The sequence below is a fragment of the Dinoponera quadriceps genome, unplaced genomic scaffold (assembly GCF_001313825.1).
Source record: "Dinoponera quadriceps isolate SergipeBrazil2010 unplaced genomic scaffold, ASM131382v1 scaffold386, whole genome shotgun sequence".
Taxonomy (NCBI): Eukaryota; Metazoa; Arthropoda; class Insecta; order Hymenoptera; family Formicidae; genus Dinoponera; species Dinoponera quadriceps.
This window is the reverse complement of record NW_014554505.1, coordinates 301,042-321,059: the sequence shown is the minus strand read 5'-3', so window position 1 is coordinate 321,059 and position 20,018 is coordinate 301,042. Positions and strand designations below refer to the sequence as shown.

Here is a 20,018-nt window from a genome sequence, read left to right as displayed (position 1 = left end):
ATACACAGCGACCGCTCTCCGGGCGGTTGGTTAGCCGGGAGCTTACACGTGTAGTAATTATCACGATACGAGTATCGGAGGTAGCCGGGCGATTTCTCTCGGCTGATTACTCGGCCGGCCGCCCGATCAATTTATCAGCCGAATCTAAATCGACGTCGTAATCGAGCGCGCTTGATTTTTGGAGCAGCCCGAGCGCCCTGTCACGTCCGAGCCTCGTCAGGCGCGTCGGAAAGGAAATTGAGATAGTTGGCCCGTAAATTAATTTTCTTAGGGGTCTCCTGAAATGTTTAGCATATTTATCAAAACACGATCAACACACACGCGAAATTAGAGAAAGATTGACCGAAGCTGAGATAATTGTTGCCAAAGTTTGCATTATTTAAACGTATCGCAGGTACGAAAACGACTTCCGATATGGCGTTTTTAATTTTAGCGGCTGAACTATTCTCCATCTCTCTTCTCTCTCTCTCTCTCTCTCTCTCTCTCTCTCTCTCTCTCTCTCTCTCTCTCTCTCTCTTACGATTCAGATGAAAAACGAGAAGACGATAAAAGAGACTTGTAGAAGTATTATAAAAATATTACAATTGACCATCTAGTTTTCCAAAAATTGATGTGTAAACACATAATTTCTGATAACGATTGAAATATACGCTATACTCAATCTACAGCTAACCTATAAAGATTGGCACATATACACACAATATTGCACATGTCATATTTCCCTTTGTGCCTCGTGGTTAGGCGTTTCTTTAAAGATAGCATGGTTAAAATAATCTTAAAGATCTGTGATCAATAAAAATGCGAAAAATATCAAAATTTGACGTCGCGATTATTTCTCTAATAGTACGCATTCTTATATATAAGAAATTTTAAACATTATGCAAGTTCGATTGATATTCTCTCGCTATAATGTCAAAGCTAAGGTATGTCATAAGTCATGTTTATAAACATTTACCACAAATTTTCCGAACTTCTTCGTGTTGTATCAACCATTACCATTCTAACAGTATTGTCACGAACCAACTACCTTAACAACGTGATTTTCAACCGGGATGAAAAATTATTGCGGTCGGCAGCATCATTCTGTAATCGCATTCTATCTCCGACGTCTTCTCTGCGGTCCCTCTCGGCAGAATACATCCCGGACACTCGTCGTGCAGTCGGCGTTAAACGTGCGAGCGGGGATCGCGGATCGTCGTCGTCGTCGTAGTCGCGAGGGACGGCGGATTTTACAAGCTGGAAATACGATGTAACACGCCAGACGGTCCATTCGGCACCTCGTGCGTCGTCGTCGTCTTCCGAGAAGATCCAGCCGGAAAAAGAAGCACGATATCGACGAAAAGGAACGGGAGAATCAAAACGACCACGCGCGGGGGTGATGAGAAATAGAGACGCGTGCGTGCGCATATCCTGATTTATACGACCGGCGCGGCGCATTCCCGAGGAACGAGGAGGCGCTTCAATCCGCGTGAAATAAAATGGTCACGCGGTGTCGCGTCTCGTAAACTATCATCGTTGACAAAGTCTCCGGCGTCGGTCGAGAAAACGAAAGAAAGACAAGCCAAGTCCGATGGAATACGAAATAACGACGAATCCTCGACGCTGAACTTTCGCCGGTCGCGTCCCGACGGCGACCCGAGGAGCAGCCCGGGGAGAATATCGAAGGTCGAGAAAGTGCGCGACCGATCGTCGAGAGGATCGCAAGACGAGGGAGAAAAAAGGCAGGACGCGCACCACGAGAGGAGGAAAAGGAGGAGGAAGTCGCGAGAGAGGCAGCGGAGCGAAAGCGCGAAAGAGGAAAAAGCGAAGCGGACGTGCGCGCCGATTGATATAACGCCCCGATTTGCGTAATATACGCTCCGTCGTAAAGCTCTCAGTGATTTATCCCGGCGGGATAAATAGATTTCGGTGTTGTTAACCCCGTTTTTAGGGACGACCACGACGACAACGACGACGATGGGACCGAACGCGCGTGCCACACGCGTGCGTGCACACACTACGCGGCGCGTCCCGCTCCTCTCGCGTGCGTGCGTGTGGTGCAACGTGTCGCGCGTGGGAGGCGAGGAGCGCGGGAAGAAACGCGATTAAAAATACTGGTTCCTCGTCGAGAGCGGGACGAAAGGGAGGGGGAGGAGAGGGGAGCGCGAGCTGGAGCAGCCGAGAGCGAGCGGGGCGCGGAGGGCCGCGAAGAAATAGAAGGAATCGTGATATTTAAGAATTTCGGGCAGAATTTACGAGCGCCAGACGGTCGACTTGGTGTCTCTCGGAGCGGGCGACGTGGTAAATGGTGCAGATACGGGGATTCGTCGAGATCGTTGGATCGCGATCGTCTCTAGCGAGCGACTCAGAGCCGGCTTCCACGCCCATCGCGCGTCCCCCGCCGATACTCCGCGCGCTTTTCGCGCGCTAAATGCGACGGCCGTACACGTCGCGATGTCGCGGTAATAATTTATTTGTTTATTTATTTGTTCAACGGGAACCTAAATCCTGTTTTAATACATATATATATGTATCACTTCCCGCATAGAAAATTTCTTGGGATTTAATTGGGGTCCGATTTTTTAAGATAATGATGGATCCTCGTTGGGAAATTTTTACACAGATTCTGGTTAGAAGTGTGGTGTAGAATCTGGGAAAATTTCTACGCGGATTAATAATAACGAATGCGCGTCGGAAAGTCGAGCGGGCACACCTGAGACGTGGGAGAAATCTCGTGGAAAACAACGGCCGTTCTTCATCATCATGACACCTGCGTCGCACGTGAGCAGCGGTGCATCGTCTGCCATGCGTGTGGATAATTTCTGGTATTTGGACCAAACGCTTTAAGCGACATAATGAATGCTGTTCGCGGATGGCCGCACGGTTATTTCCTCCAGACCAGTTAACGCCGACCAGTCGTCGGCGCCGCCGTTTCTTTGATCGCCCGTGGGTGAACCAGCGATCCTCCCGAAGGGAAGCCACGTCGAATGATACATTTACTCTCGTAATAGCGGCTCGCCTCGGTGAATTTCAATGCGAGCGCCGATAAACATATCGTTTATTCCAATGGCGCGCGCACGCTTTAGAGAGCGTGCGTTAGTCGAGCGTGTTAAGTGCGCAGAAAAATCATGATGCGCGGCAATACCGCGCGATCGGACGGTAGATCAAAAGAGAGAGGGTGAGAGGGAGAGAGAAAACGTAAATCCACGCGATCTATCGCTCCGAGGGGAACATTACGAAAGACAAGTGCGTACGTCGATTAGAAGGCGTAGCCGGTAGGCGGAGCGCGCTGAAGCCGTGTTAAGCTTACATAGCGCTAATATACAAGCTCAGCGCGGCGCGAGCTCTATAAGTCACTTATAACTATGTACGCACGCGTGCGTTTGTATGCGTATCGCGCGATCGGCGCGCATTAAAACGCCGTTCCTCCCGGCTACCGCGAGAGAGAAAGAAAGAGAGAGAGAGAGAAAGACGGCCCATGGCCGCAATCTGAGCAGCCGGGACGACGTAGGCGCTGCCTCGACGATGAAAAAGAGAAGCAAGTCGCGCGCACCCCCCGTGGCACGCTCGTTATCCTATTAGCGAATCGATCGGCCGGATGATTAATGTGGGATTTATAAGTTCTCGTATCGGGAAAGGCGCCACGAATCTCCGGTCGCGCGATCGTCCGCGACTTCTCCGCGAACGGGGGATTTTTGTCCCGGCCTTCGTGGTCGTACGGTTTTAAAATGTATCTGCCGTGGATCGGTAGTGTCGATTGATCGAGTCTCGGAAAGGTCACGTTGCGAGGAGTGCACGTGTGCGCGCGCGCGCTGGCGCATCGAATGCGCCGTTGAGTTTCCGCCGAAACGACGCCCGGTGAGATTTCCTTCGATAGGCTCGTCGTGCGCTCTCCTTTCCTTTTTCTCTCTCGTCGGTCTGAAAATTTCTTCGTTGAAGTGAGGCGTTGAAAAGGAAGGTCGATTGACACACGTCGCATATTTCGCTACACGTCATACATATCCTGTTCGTGGCCCGAGGAGTTTCCTCCGCGCGACGAATTTCGGGAAATTTCACCCCGTCAGTCTGTCTCCCGCTTCTCGTTATCGTTCGTGCGCGCGTGTCTTCTTGGGGTAGAAGGGGAGGAGGTCGAATGCGAGAGGTAAATGCATTTCTGCGCATTCGTCGTTAATGCGGCCTTTTGTAAGTGCATCTACGCGCTGCGCCGACGTCAACGACGACGCAGCGCGACACGTCGCATGCGAATGGAAAATAACGCGCGTGAGTGTCAATTAAATATAAATATGGCGTAATGAGCGGAACACAAAGCGACGAGCGTCACTCCGGGCGCCGTGGGGCACGTTCGTCTCGAGCCGATGATATTTACGATTGCCGCGCATTCCCCTCCCCGCTCGCTTTGACGTAAGTGCACAGCCGTGCACTCTCCGCCCAGCTGTGCGCGCATTCGTCGGGAAACAATGGCGGGAAACGCGCCGTTGAAAAATTCAACCGGCCGCATCGATCAATTCGCCGGCGAATTCCAATTAGTATTCGCGCGCGACGATAAACCGGCCGGCACCGCTCCTCGTCGCGCGACAGCAGCGAGCCGGTGCGAAATTTCAGCGGAGCCGCGCCACGTCGAACTGACGATGTGGGTTTTGCGCTCGAAATGCGCGCGTGATATTTTCCTTCCCGCGAGATTGATGTCAATCTCAACGCCTTCGTTCGGCGCATCGATATCAATCTTAATTTTCATTTGACGGATTGACGTCAGACCTTCGTTCAAAATATTGATGTCGACTTTAACTTTCATTTAACGCACTGGTATCAATTTTTAACTTTCATTCGACGAATCGATATCAATTTTCACCCTTCATTCAACTGGCGTCAATTTTAATCTCCACTTAACGGCATTGATATCAATTTTGACTTTCGTTTAACGGATCGATGTCAATTTTAATTTTCGTTTATCATATCGATATCAGTATCAATTTAAATACGTTTTGCATTAGTGACGCTTTTTTTTTGCAAATTAAAAACGGCGATACGGCGATTCTTTTTGCCGACAGACGCGCGATGAACACGATGAATATCAAGTTCGAACACGTTGCAATTAGAGGATCGTTCCGTCTCGTCGAAGAAGACGTTTCCCAGAGCGATCCTCCAATTATTCTTCGGAGACGCGCGCGTTTCTAACAGGCACATTTTCGGTACGGTGATATAACGAAGCAGAGTAAAATAGTTCGCGCGCGCGGAAGAACCGCAATATCTCAACCGGAGTCCCGCAGCTGCGTTGATAAACTGGATCGCTATTTGGGGAGTGGAGCGTTCCGCGGCGGTCGGTGTTTACGTCGCTCTCATCTCCCGAAAATCACGTAGGCGGCCGGTGGACAGAAACAACGAGGGGGGAGGGGACCTTCGGATTCTCTATTTAAAATAAAAAGGAAAGGGGGGAAAAAGAGGGAGAGGAATGTCACGTTCCATGATGTGTATGAGATAGATAGATGGAAAAAAAGAGAGAGAGAGAGAGAGACATATGAGAGGAAAAATGGGAGAGACAGATAGATAGATAAAGAAAGAGAGAGAGAGAGAGAGAGAGGTCGCAGGCGATAAAACGTGAGGCCGAGGAGAAGATCGAAGACCGTGAAGCACTAGACAAGGGAGATAAGTGATTGCACGAGGCGGAGAAGAGCGGACCGCGCGAGGCGACGGGAGCGGCGACATGACTTCTCTCGCGATCTCCGGGCTCGCAGGCTTTATTTATACCCAAAGCTGCCGTATTATTGGATCACCCCCGCCGACGTAAACGTGTCTTATGCGGCTTACGTAGTCCTCCGCCTTTCTATTTCGTGAATGCCCGACTTCTAGCCGCCGTCTACTCGGTGTTCCGAAAACGCGCGACTTTCTCGCTCCGCCGAGAAGGATCACCTGGATCTGAAGCCCTGTTCCGGCTTTCATAGCAAGCGCTACGAAAGCTGTACGGTCGACGTCATGTGTACTTTATATTATTTAATAATAATAATAATAACTTCATTGAACGAACAAAAATCACACTGCATGTGACGGACAAACTTACGATTGACACGCGGATTACAAGTATGAAAAAATGAATAAGATGTAATTAAATATTAATATAATATTTTCGGTTGTAATAATTTTAACTTTATGTGTAATAAAATAAAAAGTTTCAATTTAGGGAATGAGGTACGGCATACATTACGCTGACTTACGCCCGTTTAATTCCAAGTTTCTTGTACATGATTAAGGGTCGCGTATGGCGTTATTTCGGCTTGGGAATAAGAAGGGCATACTTAGCGTTCGATACGCGTCGAGAACAGGACTTCTGCTCGATTATGATCGCACCGACGGCCGAATCGCACCGCGGCATATCCCAAGGTGGCCGGACGACAGCTTGCGGTGGCAGCTTCGCGGTATTCACGGGCTCCTAAGTGCGTAGCGCCGATTGGGTAATTTCTCTTCGTTGAAGTTGTCGTCGGCTATTACACCCCAAGCAATTTCTCGCGACAATGGAGCTCGGACGCGTCGCGATTTACCGTAACCGCGGTGTCCTCGCGCCGTACGCGAGAGCTCCTTAACGCTCGTAAAGCTTCCAGTGAGCAAAAGCTACGTCAAAGCTTATTGATAGGACAATGTCGTATTTTACGTATTTTTTTTCTTCACGATCGTCAAGCCTCGTCGAGGGTGGCGATGCGGCGCACGGAAGGTGGTGACGGAACGCGACGGCAATTTGTAGAATCGAGAGGGTGAGAGCGAAAATTGGGGTCAGAACAGCAGCCGGTCCATGAGGCGGTTTCACGGGCGGCTGATATTTATGGGGTCGTCGAAGGAATCTCCGATCTCTTCCGGAACTACTTAACGCTTTAACGCCGTGCTTAGGATTCCAGTCATGTTGATTTACTCGCCGCTGTCCCAACGTCGTAAAGCGACCCGTCGTGTAAGGCGCGCGTTAGCGAGATGATCGTAAAACCGACGACAACTTCGGACGGTGCGCGTTGCGGCTCTCCTGCGTTCGGGGGTTGAAATAATGACTGGTCTTGGTATCGAGCGCCGATCGTGAAGTCTCGACGGTGTCCTCGGGTCTTGAGAGCTCTCCGAAAATGTCAGCATCAGTAGTGAATTTTCCATGGAAAGTTAGAACGAGTCTTCGCAAGAGCCGATCGCGGCTATTGTACACTGAAAAAGAAGTACTTAAAATTTTATTTCTGGGATATAAGGCTTATTTCACAGAAATATCAACCCTGCTTCTGTGAAATGAACCTTATACGTCACGAATAAATTTGTAGTGTAGCAATGTAATATATTTTTATTTTGTGGGAGGATATAAATGTCTAACGTATAATGACATATACACACATTAAACATTTATATCCTCTCGCAAAATTAAAAATGTTACATCGCCACAACAGCGAATGAGCTCTTAAAGACCTTTTTACCTTTCCTTAGTTCGTAAGCCGATACAAATACATAGTTTGCCGTTAATTTTTTCCAACTAGTAGAAAATATGCAAGTATGTTCATAAAGAATTAAGGCAAAAGCAAAAAAAAATATTCCATACCTTAAGTGCTCTGTCATGTAATTGAAGCACGGCACGATGTTTGAAGAAGCGATCCGCCGATTATTTCGAGCAGCGTGCAGCTCGAAAAAGTAACACCGCATCTGCCAGCGCTCTAAGCGCCTCGCGTACGCGCGGTATTACAAAATATTATCCAATTATTCTCACGGGTGGTTTATTATCCGCTCGTTAAATTAACGAGAGTTCATAAACGCGATGCGTACGATCGCACGGGGAGAGAGAGAGAGAGAGAGAGAGAGAGAGAGAGAAGCGGCCGGAGCGAGAATCAAAGTGGCAAAGGATGTACGCGCGGGCATAATCGCCTCCCAGGAATGCGCCGTGCAAATCTGCATTCTATGGATGGCGCGAATGCTTGCTCGCTCGCTCGCTCGCTCGCGGCGCGTGGTTCCCATATCTCTCGGCATCCGGAAACTTCGCAATTAACATGGACTCGCGGGCTAACGCGTGGGAGCACGGTAATGAATTTACTTTGAAGTACGCTTCGCGCCATATCCGCGTGCGTGCGCGAGCGCGAAGTTCGTAAATTCGCGCGAGCACGTAAGTAGGTCCGCGTAATGTTTAGTTTTAAACGGACGAGACGGGCGCGGGCGAAGTAGCAGGCGTAATATTGATACAATATCCGCCGCCGTGAGTTTTATTGCAATCGTAAAAGGTGTCTGCCGCGAAATTTACTGTGTTGACTGTGTAAACATTTGGAGATACCGGAATATGATAGATCGCGGGGCTAGCAACCTCGGCGATGTTACGACGCCTTCGTCACTCGCGTATTTTTGCGCGTAACGAAGCGTTCGCCGATGGGAAATTATAGTTATTTTCAGCGCCAAACATAATTTATCGCAGTAATAGCAACGTCCGTGTGTTAGGCTATTATCGCTGACGCTACAATAACACTTACTAGAGAAATAATTCCCATAACTATTTTTGTGATTAAGATTGAAATAATTAAAATAAAATCAATTAAAATAAAATGAAGTTTATGCTTGGCGAAAAGAGCTGTAATTTTTTATCAAGGTGGTGGCCTTCAATCGGCAGGATTATTGCGATCTGGAAAACGAAGGCACACAAATTTCAGTTATAATTCCGGTACGGTCCAACATTACAAGATTTGCGTGGTAATTTTTACTAGAATATTTTCTCCGTGTATAACATAAACTTCGCGAGAGAAAAGTCAATATTATGCCGGTAAATTTTTCAAGAATGGTATCCCCTCAACGCAAACTTAGAATGATTTCTCAATCCGTACGAGCGAAGGGTCGATCAATTAGAATGAATTTATTCTTGTGGACGATGGAGCATATCAGATTCGCTCTTCAATTCCGAATGAAGACGTACACTCGGCGGATTCAGAGTGGAAAATCCGTTCTGAATGAAGAATCCGAGGTGGTTCGCAGTATTATTCTAATTTCTTAAATGGACTTCCACTCGAAGAAATTCAGAGAGCTTTGCGGAAATATCTTCTCGATAAGAGGATATTTAGCGATGAAGATACTTAATCCGGGAAACCCTCGGGCTTAATGCCCCTTATTCGCGAGGTGGATGGGTCGATTCGGATATTTTTCAGTGTCCGAGTATCTCGAATATCGTGTCACCGGTTCTCACCCGCCTTTATCAGATTGCGTATCGCCGCCGATTGCCGCGTGTTGAAACTGGATTTCGTGCGTAACTCGGATGTGCGAGCCTGCGGGCTTAAGAAATTATCTCCGGCTTACCGCGGCGAAACAACGACGGAAGCTCCCAGAAATGCGAGACACGGTGGGAATTCGCGTAAGCGCGATCGGCCACGAGCCACGAAGTCGTAACCTGCCGTGCCACCGGCTACACGGGACAACTATGCACGTGCGCAACTATGCACGTGTGCACGTGAGGGAGGAAGAGAGAGAGAGAGAGAGGACGGGCGAGCGAACGAGCGCGACTGGTCGGTCGATCAGCCGCATCTCTCTCTCTCTCTCTCTCTCTCTCGAGCAACGTTCGGTCCAGCGTATCTTCCGGTAGCTAGCGCCGCTCCGGTCGTTAGCATCCATCTTCTCCGCGTCTCTTATCCTCCTCCTCGTGCTTCCTAATGTGCTCCGTTCCACTCTGAATTCGCTTCGCCTCGGGCTCCGCTCCGTTTCGCTCGGCGGGCAGCGCGCGCTGCGGTCTACCCGAATCTTTATCATCAGTCGAACACTGAGAGCCGAGACACGAAGACGAGGCAGATTTCCGGTAGTTTTTACATCCCCGGGAATCCAGGGGCGTCTGGAGATTTCGAGGCGTTTCGGGATAGTCGAAATTTTCTACATTAAATCTATCCGATTCTACATTAAGTCTTCAAAAGTTTTCTGCTATGCTTCTTTGATGTTACAGATCAGGAGTTATTTCCGTTTCCTCCGTCTGAAGGCTCAATATAAAACCGAGTAAATTTAACGTGGAAGTAAAATTTCGGCTCCGGTTCTTCAGTGAATTTGCAGGCTCTGGTTTGGACGCGGAGCCCGTAGTCTCGTTCCCCCCCGTCGCGCCGGCGAGTCTCCCGGTCGCCGTGAGATCGACCTAATGAAACTCGACGGAACGGAATCGCCAATTAGCGCGAATTATTGCGATTACGATAGGCGAGCGGTAATCGGAGCGCGCGGCGATTTGGAATCGCGCACGAGCCGCGAATTATTACAGCCGCGGGTACAAGGTGCAAGGCGAGCGTAGCGGAACGTCGCGTACCGACGCGTTTTAATCGCGATTAAATCCACTTTATCTCCTAACGAGCATTTCTGATCGGTATCCCCGTTATCGATCCTGGAAATCGCGCTCGCGGGCACGCAGTGAAGCGCGCACGTATTTTCTCACAAAAACGCGCAGCAAATGTACGATATTTTTTGGCCCGAAGCCTCGGAAATGTCATTTTTTCACCTGGACAATCCCGAAAAGGGAGGGAGGGAATTCGGATTCGAATTCGGAAATGTCATTTTTTCACCTGGACAATCCCGAAAAGGGAGGAGCGAGGAACGAAGCGAAGCCCGAGGTGGTGGCGCGAGAACAGCAGCCGCGACACGGGACGGATGCTTAATGGCACTAGCCAGTGAGACATAGGACCAAATTCCGCGTTAATTTCGTCTTGCTCGGTATAGAACGTGCTGTTTACGTAAGGAAACGAGGTATAGGCACAACGGATCGCTCAACGGGCGAGCCTCATTTGTGGCGTCACGGACGACGATTCTATGCCAAAGCACAATGTTGCCCGAGAGAGCCCGACGAACGCGCGCTTTCGGTCCCGCAGGCGTTCGAACATCCAACGGCGTGGCTTAATTAAGAGCGCGCGATGAATAAATCGGGATGAATAAGCGGAAGCGCGGCATGCGACAATGCAATATATTCGGCGACTTTTTTAACGATGATAATTGATCCTCGGCATAATATAGTACATGGTAATCGGAAGATGAAGTAAGTTGTTATTTTAGCTTTAGGGAGGGTAAGTAACGTGTTCCTTTTCTTCTCTGGAAGATCTCTGAGAAAGGATGAAAGCCATGAAAATCAAAGGCTGAGACTGGGTTTTCTTGTCTCGACGAAGGAATCGCAAGATGGAATGAATTTCGTTTCAGTTTTCGAAGAAATGAGAGAACAAGTGTCGTCTTTCTTTTTCGGGAGGGAAGGGGTAAATGTCACGATACAACGATCTTTACAAGTAGTCAAAACTCAGAGGGGAAACTCGAGAGGCAGAATACGGTTTCTTCGTTCCAACGATGCCGTCCGATGATACAGCGAGAGTTAATAGTCGTACGGCGGTGTTGCTGTACACACGGTGCTCCGGAAGTCTCCCGGCGCGATGTTAGCGTTAGAATTTGGCGAAACGATCGGGAAGATCGCGGCCTGCTTCGAGTGGGGCGCCGGGAGGAGGGAAGAGAAGAGTCAGCAGAACCGGCGATTTAGTATCAGTTGACGAGGATTCGGGGGAGCTGAACCCGGTTACGAGAGTCCAGCGGTACTAAAGCAGCGAGCCCCGCCGCGGATGAGCCATTATACTGCGAAGGCAGTGCGCCAGGCGTTTCGCCGGGACATTGGCTGCTTTGAATTCAGATTGCGCGCGGCCGAGCGCGCGGTTCTTGTTCCTCCTCTTTCGCGGGCAATTTATGCAATCTGGCCCGCGTCGTACGCGTATTTATAACCGCCCGCCCTTTGTGTGTTAATTTGTACCCGGGTAGTCCTGCGCGCACCGGGCAGACCTCCGCGCGTTTCTCCGACCTTTGGCTCCTTTGACGCTCCTCGGCGCGTCCTCGTTCCTCTCCGCGCCCGCCAAATCCGATTCGCGGAAAAGCGAACGTTGACGAGTACAAATACGCGTGCAGAAAAAAAGTGTTAGATTCAAGTAAATAATTATTCTGATACCTCTCAGCAAATAATTATTCTAACACTTTTCTCGGCTCTTACTTGGATTAAGTAAATTTTAATTGGGTAATTTACTTGGAAAATATTTCATTTGGTTCAAGTATCACTTGAAAATATTTCACTTCCAGATAGAAAATTTTCTGAGGAGTATCGGAGTAATTATTTACTTGAATCTAGCACATTTTTTTCTGCGTACGACCTTCCTCGCGGTCATATCCTCGCGGTTATCCTTCGTATAAAAAATCGAGGACTGATTTAATAATCATTTCGCTAGTGCGAAGGAAGACTGCAACGAACGAGTGAAGATGGACGGATAATGAGAATCAACCTTAACACGCACACTCGTCGAATTGTTTCCCCTCGCGCTACATTTTGACCAGTCATGGTCTAGCTGTACAAATTTTCAATAAACCGTCGGCGGTCTCTAAAATACAACTACCGGCCTCTAGAAGGACCGGAGAATGAGGCGCGCGGGGGCGAGGAAAATAACAGCAACAGGAAAGAAGCCCGTGCGTGCGCACGGTTAGGGCGAAACGATCGACTTTGATCTCCGTGATTTTTATAGAAGCATCATACGCACGGTCGCCGCCGTGGCCTGAGATTTCGCGGCTGTCGCGACTCTTCCGCGGGAATCCCGCAGAAATTGGAGCGATGCCGTCGAGAGACGGGAGGTTTTCACGAGCGGCGGCGGCCTCTCCGTCTTTCTTCTTCGACTCCCCTCTCTCTCTCTCTCTCTCTCTCTCTCTCTCTTGTTCGACTCGAAGGGAGTGCAACGCACTCGTTCGAATAAAAGTTCCACGAGGCGAGCGAGCGCTCTCTCACTCTCTTTCTCTCCCTCTCTGTCTCTGTCTCTCTCTTTCCCGCTCGAATTGGCCCCTAATTTCTTCCCCGTAACTAAGGAGGCGCACTTTATGACCGGCGGCACCCTTTTTCTGTTGCAGCGCTGAAGGTGAAGCTCATGCTGAGGCGACCCATCAATCAGCTGGTTGCGCAAGGCATCATGCCACGTAAGTGTTGATCCGCTTGTTTATTATACCATTTATACGCGCATTTCTCTCTCTCTCTCTCTTTCTCTTTCCATTTCTCTGCGCACCGCGGAAAATTGCGCTCGCTACGACTGTAAAAAGGGGGCCGTTAAACCCTCCTCGCTGTCGACGTTGCGATCGCGCGACGACCGTCATCGAACGTCATCGCCTTCTTCGCTAGAGCCTTCGTAGACTCGAAGACGTCGTGAACGCGTGGGATCGATCGATCGACACGGCCACGGAGTTAATTGTCGCGACGTTTTCGAGAAACGCGAGATCGGTGTCTAGGACACTTCTAAGCCGTGGTAAATTGCTTTGCGGGCAATTGAGTTAATCGCCGATTAACAATAGCGAGCGTTTTTGCGTGCTATCGGGGCGAGACGAAGCGAGTCGCCTTCGGGACGATCAATTGATCGTTTAACGATTTAATCAGCTACAATAAAGAGGGAGGGGGCGCGAGCCGATTCTTCTTCAAATTAAACGAAATTATTAGCGATTTTCACGTAATTATTTTACTTATGAAGTAAATATTGCACTGAAAGAAGGATTTGGTAAGTTCCAAAATGTTGTAACATATATGGGGACCGTATACGTTTGATTATTGCAACCAAATAATTTCTTTAATATTATAATTATTTTTTATTTACGATTATGATTATTTCCTAATAATTATTCACCTAATAACAGTTTTTACTGAATAATTATTCTCTTACTAATTATTGAGTAATTATTGAGCAATTATACTTCTTAAGTAAAACCGGGTTAATAATTTTTTTCTCCGGAGAAGTGTCTGTGACCAGGAATGTCCGGGCGGTATTTTGCCGGCGGGAATGCTCGCGAATGGAAAAAGCTATCGCGATAAATTTCACCGGTTCTGCCGACAGACGACGTGTCCTCTTGTGCAACGAGCGATTTAAAGGTTCCTCTTCCTCATTGACGTCATCGTGCGGTGGGGGCATGGCGAAGTAAACTCAGGCGGAGTAAATGAAGCAACAAAAGTCTACCGGAGCGCATTCGCGGCGTATGGCGCGCGTCTCGTCGTGTTCCTGCGGCCCGAAATCCCGGGCGAGGCGGACCGGCCGCGTAAAGAGCGGCCAGTCTAGTTGCCCGGTAAAGATTTACGACGGGTACCAAATGTTTACCAGAACGAGAGCACGGGCATCCAGTAATTATTTGGGTCACACTCTAAAATATTACTCTTGTTACCGGCGACGGCGGCAGCGCGCCGGCGCGTTTATGGCACCCGGTATATATCGCCAGCTGATGAAAATACGCTGGTTTGATAGCCCTCGTTCGCCCTGCATTACGCGAAGCGGCGTGTTACATTTCCATACCAGCCGGGCGATTCATTCATCTGCAACTTCTGAGGCGTTGAGCCGCTCCGCCCCGCCACGCCTCGTGCGCGCACGTCCCGTGCATCCGCGCGAAATAATAGCCGCTTTCGCGGAAGCCGGCCGGTCATGTTATGTTATAAATCCATTGCACGCGCAAATTGACGCGCAGTTCTGCGGAGCATTTTTTTTCGGAACCGGGAAAGTGCCATTTACCGGCGGTATAATCGCTCGAAACGCATTGCCGCGTTGCTTCGAAATTGTGTCGATCTTCGCCTCCCACCGTTCTTCCCTCGTGCAAAATTTTGTGAAATTTCACTTCGTATAATTTTTTAATCCCTCGATCCCACGCATGGTTTTTCCGCACAGAGAGAAAGGTTTCTTTGGATATAGTACATGTGTTTGTTTGACTTAGGTTTCTCTAATGCATATAACATAATTTAATATCAAATATCAAATATGATTTGTTTAAATGAAAATGTCGTTTCACTAGATCGAACCATATTTTTTGATAGAATAAACAGTATTATTTAAAGGAACTGATATTTGGTGTTCAACTAAAAAAAAGTTTATTTGGTCATACATTAAATATTGTTCTCCACACTGAAACAAAGAAGATCTTTAGTATATTTCCAATATGGCGTTACTTCTCTCAAATAATTTATTGCTTGTAACAACCATTGTAATATGTACTTTTCGTGCACAAATTAACTCAGACAAGCGCGTTGAGGAGTTAATTGTAGAGTTAAAATAACATTTTACTTGGTATAGAAATAGATTATTTCTCAGAATAAACGATAGAGAGAGAGAGGGAGAGAAAGAGAGGGAGAAAGGTTTAGCTGTTAATGAAATTCGTAAAATTCAGCTAATCGCGAGAATTAAGATACTCAGGGAAAGACCGCTCTCGTTGAACGCTATAGATAAGCAATTGAATGAAATTGCACATAACGTGTCGAGTCCACGGTGATATGGAAGAGCCGCGAAATTTGTTGCTTCGCCTTCGGCGGCGAGATGCTTGCCAGGTCGTACCGTACATCACCTCGCGCGTATGCATCGCGGCCGTAACGGCGGTATAACGGGGGAATGCAAATAGACTGGCGTTTTTCTCCCAGGGGAGATGTCAATCGTCGTGTGGAAACCCCCGGCGTGTGTTCTAGCCTCTTATTTTATTTCCCGAATCTTGAGCTTACTCCAACCGCGGAAGACGTTTATTGCGGCAGATTAACGACGTCCCTCAGAAAGTTCGTCTGAGATTAGAATAGGTGTCACACAAGAACGTCGTCGGACGTCTTGCTTGATACACGTCGTCGCACCGCCGACGAGAGGGGAACGGTGCTTTCGAGGAAGACGGCGAAAACGTTCAACGACGCGTCTTCTTTTCCGACCGGAAATGTCGCGAGAAACGAAGCGTTTCTAAACAAATGATGCTTCGCTAATCGCAAACGAATCGTCGTCTCGTTCGCTCGACCACGTTCTCCGAGAGCCGAGCAGCCAAGAAATCGAAAAGAAGTAACCTCCCTCCCTCCTCTGCCCGTTTCCTCACTTTTCGACGTGGCTCCCTCGTACCTTCGCGCCGTAAATCCTTCGTAACGAGCCGAGGAGTAATATCCGAGGAAACGTCGCGTCTCTCGCGGTCGCAACGACGCGCAAGGGAATTATACCTGCGATTAATCTCGAAGCTCGCTTCGCCGAAAAAGAGGAAAATAAAGAGGGAGAGAGAGGGGGGTTGGGAAGAATGAAAAAGAAACGTCGTGCGCGCTCGCGAGAAAGAGTGAGAGAGAGAGAGAGAGAGAGAGAGGAAGAGGGCCGTTACGCGCTCATCCGAGGCGGCGGATGGAAACTTACGGCGCGTGGTTAAAATACCAGGGCGCCTCGTGTATTTTCACATTTCCGTTGCCACATCGGGGCCGTAGGTGGTGGGTACATGCCTTTTATTCCGCGTAATGACGCGTCTGCACCGATGCGCGGGCAGCATCCGCGTCCGGAAATAGTGGTTAGGAATCGCGCTTCGGGGATCATTTATCCGACGACTTAATGGTGTTGGGGAATGTGCGAGAGCAAGGGAGAGAGAGGAAGAGGAAACGCGTCACGTTGACATGAAAACGGCGCCGTGCGGACGCCTTTGAGGGTCATCATCCCGGAAATTGATGCTCGCAGTATGCGCGCCGCGTCGCCGCCCCGCTGAGATTCTCCTCGGGGACTCGGTCGATCCGCCGCGATTTTTCCGCGAGAGAAATCCCAGCTCGATTAACGGGAGTTAATCACGGCGAGATTATCGATTGCCGGGGTGATGATTTCACGATATATTCGTCTCCTTCCCTATTTTTCCATCTTTTTCTCTCTCCAGCGCGATTTCACCGTCTCGCCAGCGGAGGCGCATAACCGGCGGAATATTTCAGCGGGTCGTCGCGATCTTGAGATTAATCGTACGCGCGCGCGAAAAGAGCGAGACAGGTATCATGACACGACACGTGAAACGAGAATGTTTTGTTACGCATACGCATAGCGCTGAAGACGCCGCCGGCGTTCCACGAGCAACGGAAGCAACTGGAGCGGGCGAAAACGGGCGATCTGCTGAAAGCGAAGATCCAGCAACGGCCGGGCAGGGACGAGCTGGTCAGGCAGCACATCCTCGAGGATGTGGGCCACGTGGATCCGAGCCTGGCCGAACGGCAGCGGATGCTGAAGAAGGCCAGGCTGGCCGATCAACTCAACGATCAGCTGAGCCATCGACCCGGCCCGCTCGAGCTCATCCAGAAGAACATCCTTCATACTGAAGAGCCCATCGAGAGGGCGGTCAAAGGTACGTCGGTAGTCTCTTTCTGCTCCCCCTTTTCGATAAACTCTCCCATCTATATACGAGGTATTTATTTATCGCGCCATTAATCGAGAGCTGGAAGTTATTCCATTCTCGAGTGAGTTAATATTTCGAGGCGAAAATAAACGAAAAATAATATCTAGGCGAAATGGTGTTCAGACGTTACCATGACACACACAACAAATGTAACGTTATTACGAGAAACTCTACTGTAGCTCTCATTGCTGTAGCTTTAATTCTCTACGATTGAAATTCTGTGAGCTCAAATGTCAATCACTGGTCTTGATTACGAAAAGTTCGTTATCATATTTTATTGTCGATACGACTAATTCAGATTTGTTTTTTCGCAATCTCTGGATCTCCTCTTACGGAGAAAATACTGTAAGAATTACCACAATATTTTGTAATGCTGAGCCATATTGGGATTATGACCGAAATTACGATGTGTCGTAATCTTTAGAGACGTGTATCATGTATATCAGGTACATCGCTAAAAATTACGACATCATAATAATTTCGATAATAGTTTTCCGATATAATCCAGCATTGCAAACTTTTGTAATCATTTTTACTACAATATTTTCTCCGTGTAACTGACGCGCAGATTATGATTAAATCCTCTCCCCCCAGAGGGTCACATTCCCTTCAAGGCCACCTGCGAGGGACAGGTAACGAAGCCCCAGCACCCGGACCACTACATCACCTTCGAGGATGATTCCCAGAGCTCGGAGGGTGCGCCTTCACCTCAGCTGGAATCGCGATCGGACGTTCTCGAAACCGCGGCGGCATCCGCGGGCATCGTCACGGTTTCCGTCAGCATACCGACGACCGGCGGCGCCGTCGTGGTCTCGTCGACGTCTCCGGTCTTCCAGCAGACGTCCACGGAGTCGACGATACAGACCTTCGCCGAGCTCTGCAATACGGTTGTGGGCACGCAGCAACAGCAGGGCCATCAGCAGCAAGCCCAGCAGAACCAGCAACACACGTCTACGCAGGTAAACTCGCAGCAAGCGACGAAATTTCCATTCCGACAGAGATCTATGAATATTCAATTAAATGAAACAATGTGAACATCTAAGAAGGACATTCGACATCGATCATCCTTCAAAAACTGTACGAATTCTCTGGAGGAATTTTCATCGCTGAAACTTTTTCGTACAGGATTTTTTTTTTTACAACTTCCCACGTATCTTACGATTACTCGAGAATCTACTTGCGATAGATACGGGAAACAGTGATCGCATCATCGATTAAGCGTCGCCGTTGGCTCTCCCCGTAAATGAGTAAATTACACCGGTTTTTCCAAATGGATCTCTAAGTAATCCGCGTCAACGGCGAGATCGGATCGCGCAACGAAGATTAATCGCGATTCCCGGACATATCTGAGAGGTCACCGCGACCGGCGCAATTACGTCGGCCATCGCGGGGGTTTCTCGACGAGAGGAAGGGACGAAAGACAAACAAGGGGCGAAAAAATCTGTGAAAAACGGTCTCTCTCTCTTTGCTCCAATAGGCGAGCCAGACGAATGGTCCGTCGGCGACCCTCCTGCCATTGGCGCCGGCGCCGAGTCCGATGTCTCTCGGCTCGACGACGTCCAGTCTGAGCCCCCTGTCCAACATTTCGATAGCTTCGCCCCCGGCGCCGCCGCCGGCGGCGATCACCCCGCGACCCCAGCCGAGCCCGATAGCCGCCGCGGCCGCCGCCGCCGCCGCGGCCACCACGTGCCAAAGGAGCGACGCCCCCGGGAAGGACAAGAACCGAAAGAAGTCGAAGACTAAGAGCCAGCCCAAGACCCGCACGATCAAGTTCCACGAGTACAAAGTAAGTTCGCTTTCAATTTATTGTGTCAACATTTCGGCAACGCGCGCGCGGCGACCGCGAGAACAGGCGTGTCATTCTGTGTGACTTGCACACGTCGGCGAGAGCGAGAGCGAACGCGAGAGAGAGAGAGAGAGAGATAGAGATAGACGGAGACGCTCGTCGTTTTCTTTTCGCCTCTCTCCACCCTTTTATACCCGTCGAGTCGCAGAATGATGCTGTTCATTCTCGTCCGCAGAAAGGAGAACCGATTTTATCACGCGGAGCGTTAAGCTTTCAATTATCGAGTGTTCTCGAGCGTCATCGAGATACCGACATCACTGTTCGCCTCTTCGCACGCTCGGATCTCCGAGCCCGATCGATGTCATGTGGTATTAAATACGGTATTTCTATCGTCGCTCGGAAATTTGCGTATCCCGAGTGTTCTCGGGATATTACCCGAGTAACGAATTTAAATTGCTCCTTTAAATCACTCCTCCCTTCCTTCTCCCCCTTCCCGAACTCGCAGCGGAATATGCACGCAGAAGAAAGGATTAGCGGAAGGAGACGTAGCCGTCGTGGCAGCTGAGATGTTTCTTCGAAATAGCGAGAAATATTCGCTGCCAAAAACAAGTGACGTTTTATTATGTACACACTGAAAGGAAAAATGCTACATTCGAGTAAATATTTACTTGGATTGAGTAAATGTTACTTGTGCGTAGAACACTGAAAGAAAAAATCGTTCAAATTCAAGTAAAATTCAAATAATATTTACTTAATCGTAGCGCTTTTCTCTTTCAGTGTACAATACGATAAGACATTTACGCCGAAAGAAAAAAAATATTTAAGCAATAACAAACATTCGTTCGATGCATGTTGCGTATGCGGATGCTAATAATAAATTTAAATTACATTTTACGTAAATCTGAATTTTCTCATTTAAATAAAGTAAGCAATTTTGCTTTTTCCTTAAAACCTACCGTTACAAGAAAATGTATATTTTCTTACTTGAAAAATATATCTTTGGTATAAAAATATGTATATTAGTACAAGTGAGAAAAATATCTTAGCACCAACATCAAATAAATATTTTTTCTTCCAATGTAGGAACGGCTGCCACTCTCTTACCTTATTCGAGCTG

The 20,018-nt window shown here is 48.7% G+C and overlaps 1 protein-coding gene across 9 annotated transcripts in view; it reads left to right on the top strand.

Moving 5' to 3' along the window:
* Positions 1-20,018, top strand: part of LOC106751606 (MKL/myocardin-like protein 2) — a 275,296-nt gene that overhangs the window by 249,030 nt on the left and 6,248 nt on the right. For 8 of the 9 annotated variants that reach the window (XM_014632550.1, XM_014632549.1, XM_014632548.1 and 5 more), the window contains 4 exons: positions 12,847-12,912; positions 16,768-17,064; positions 17,710-18,074; positions 18,593-18,901. In XM_014632550.1, the coding sequence (XP_014488036.1) occupies positions 12,847-12,912; positions 16,768-17,064; positions 17,710-18,074; positions 18,593-18,901 (1,037 nt within the window). Of the gene's footprint in view, positions 1-3,818; positions 3,838-12,846; positions 12,913-16,767; positions 17,065-17,709; positions 18,075-18,592; positions 18,902-20,018 lie in introns of those variants that run through there. The other variant, XM_014632553.1, reaches the window with a different exon arrangement.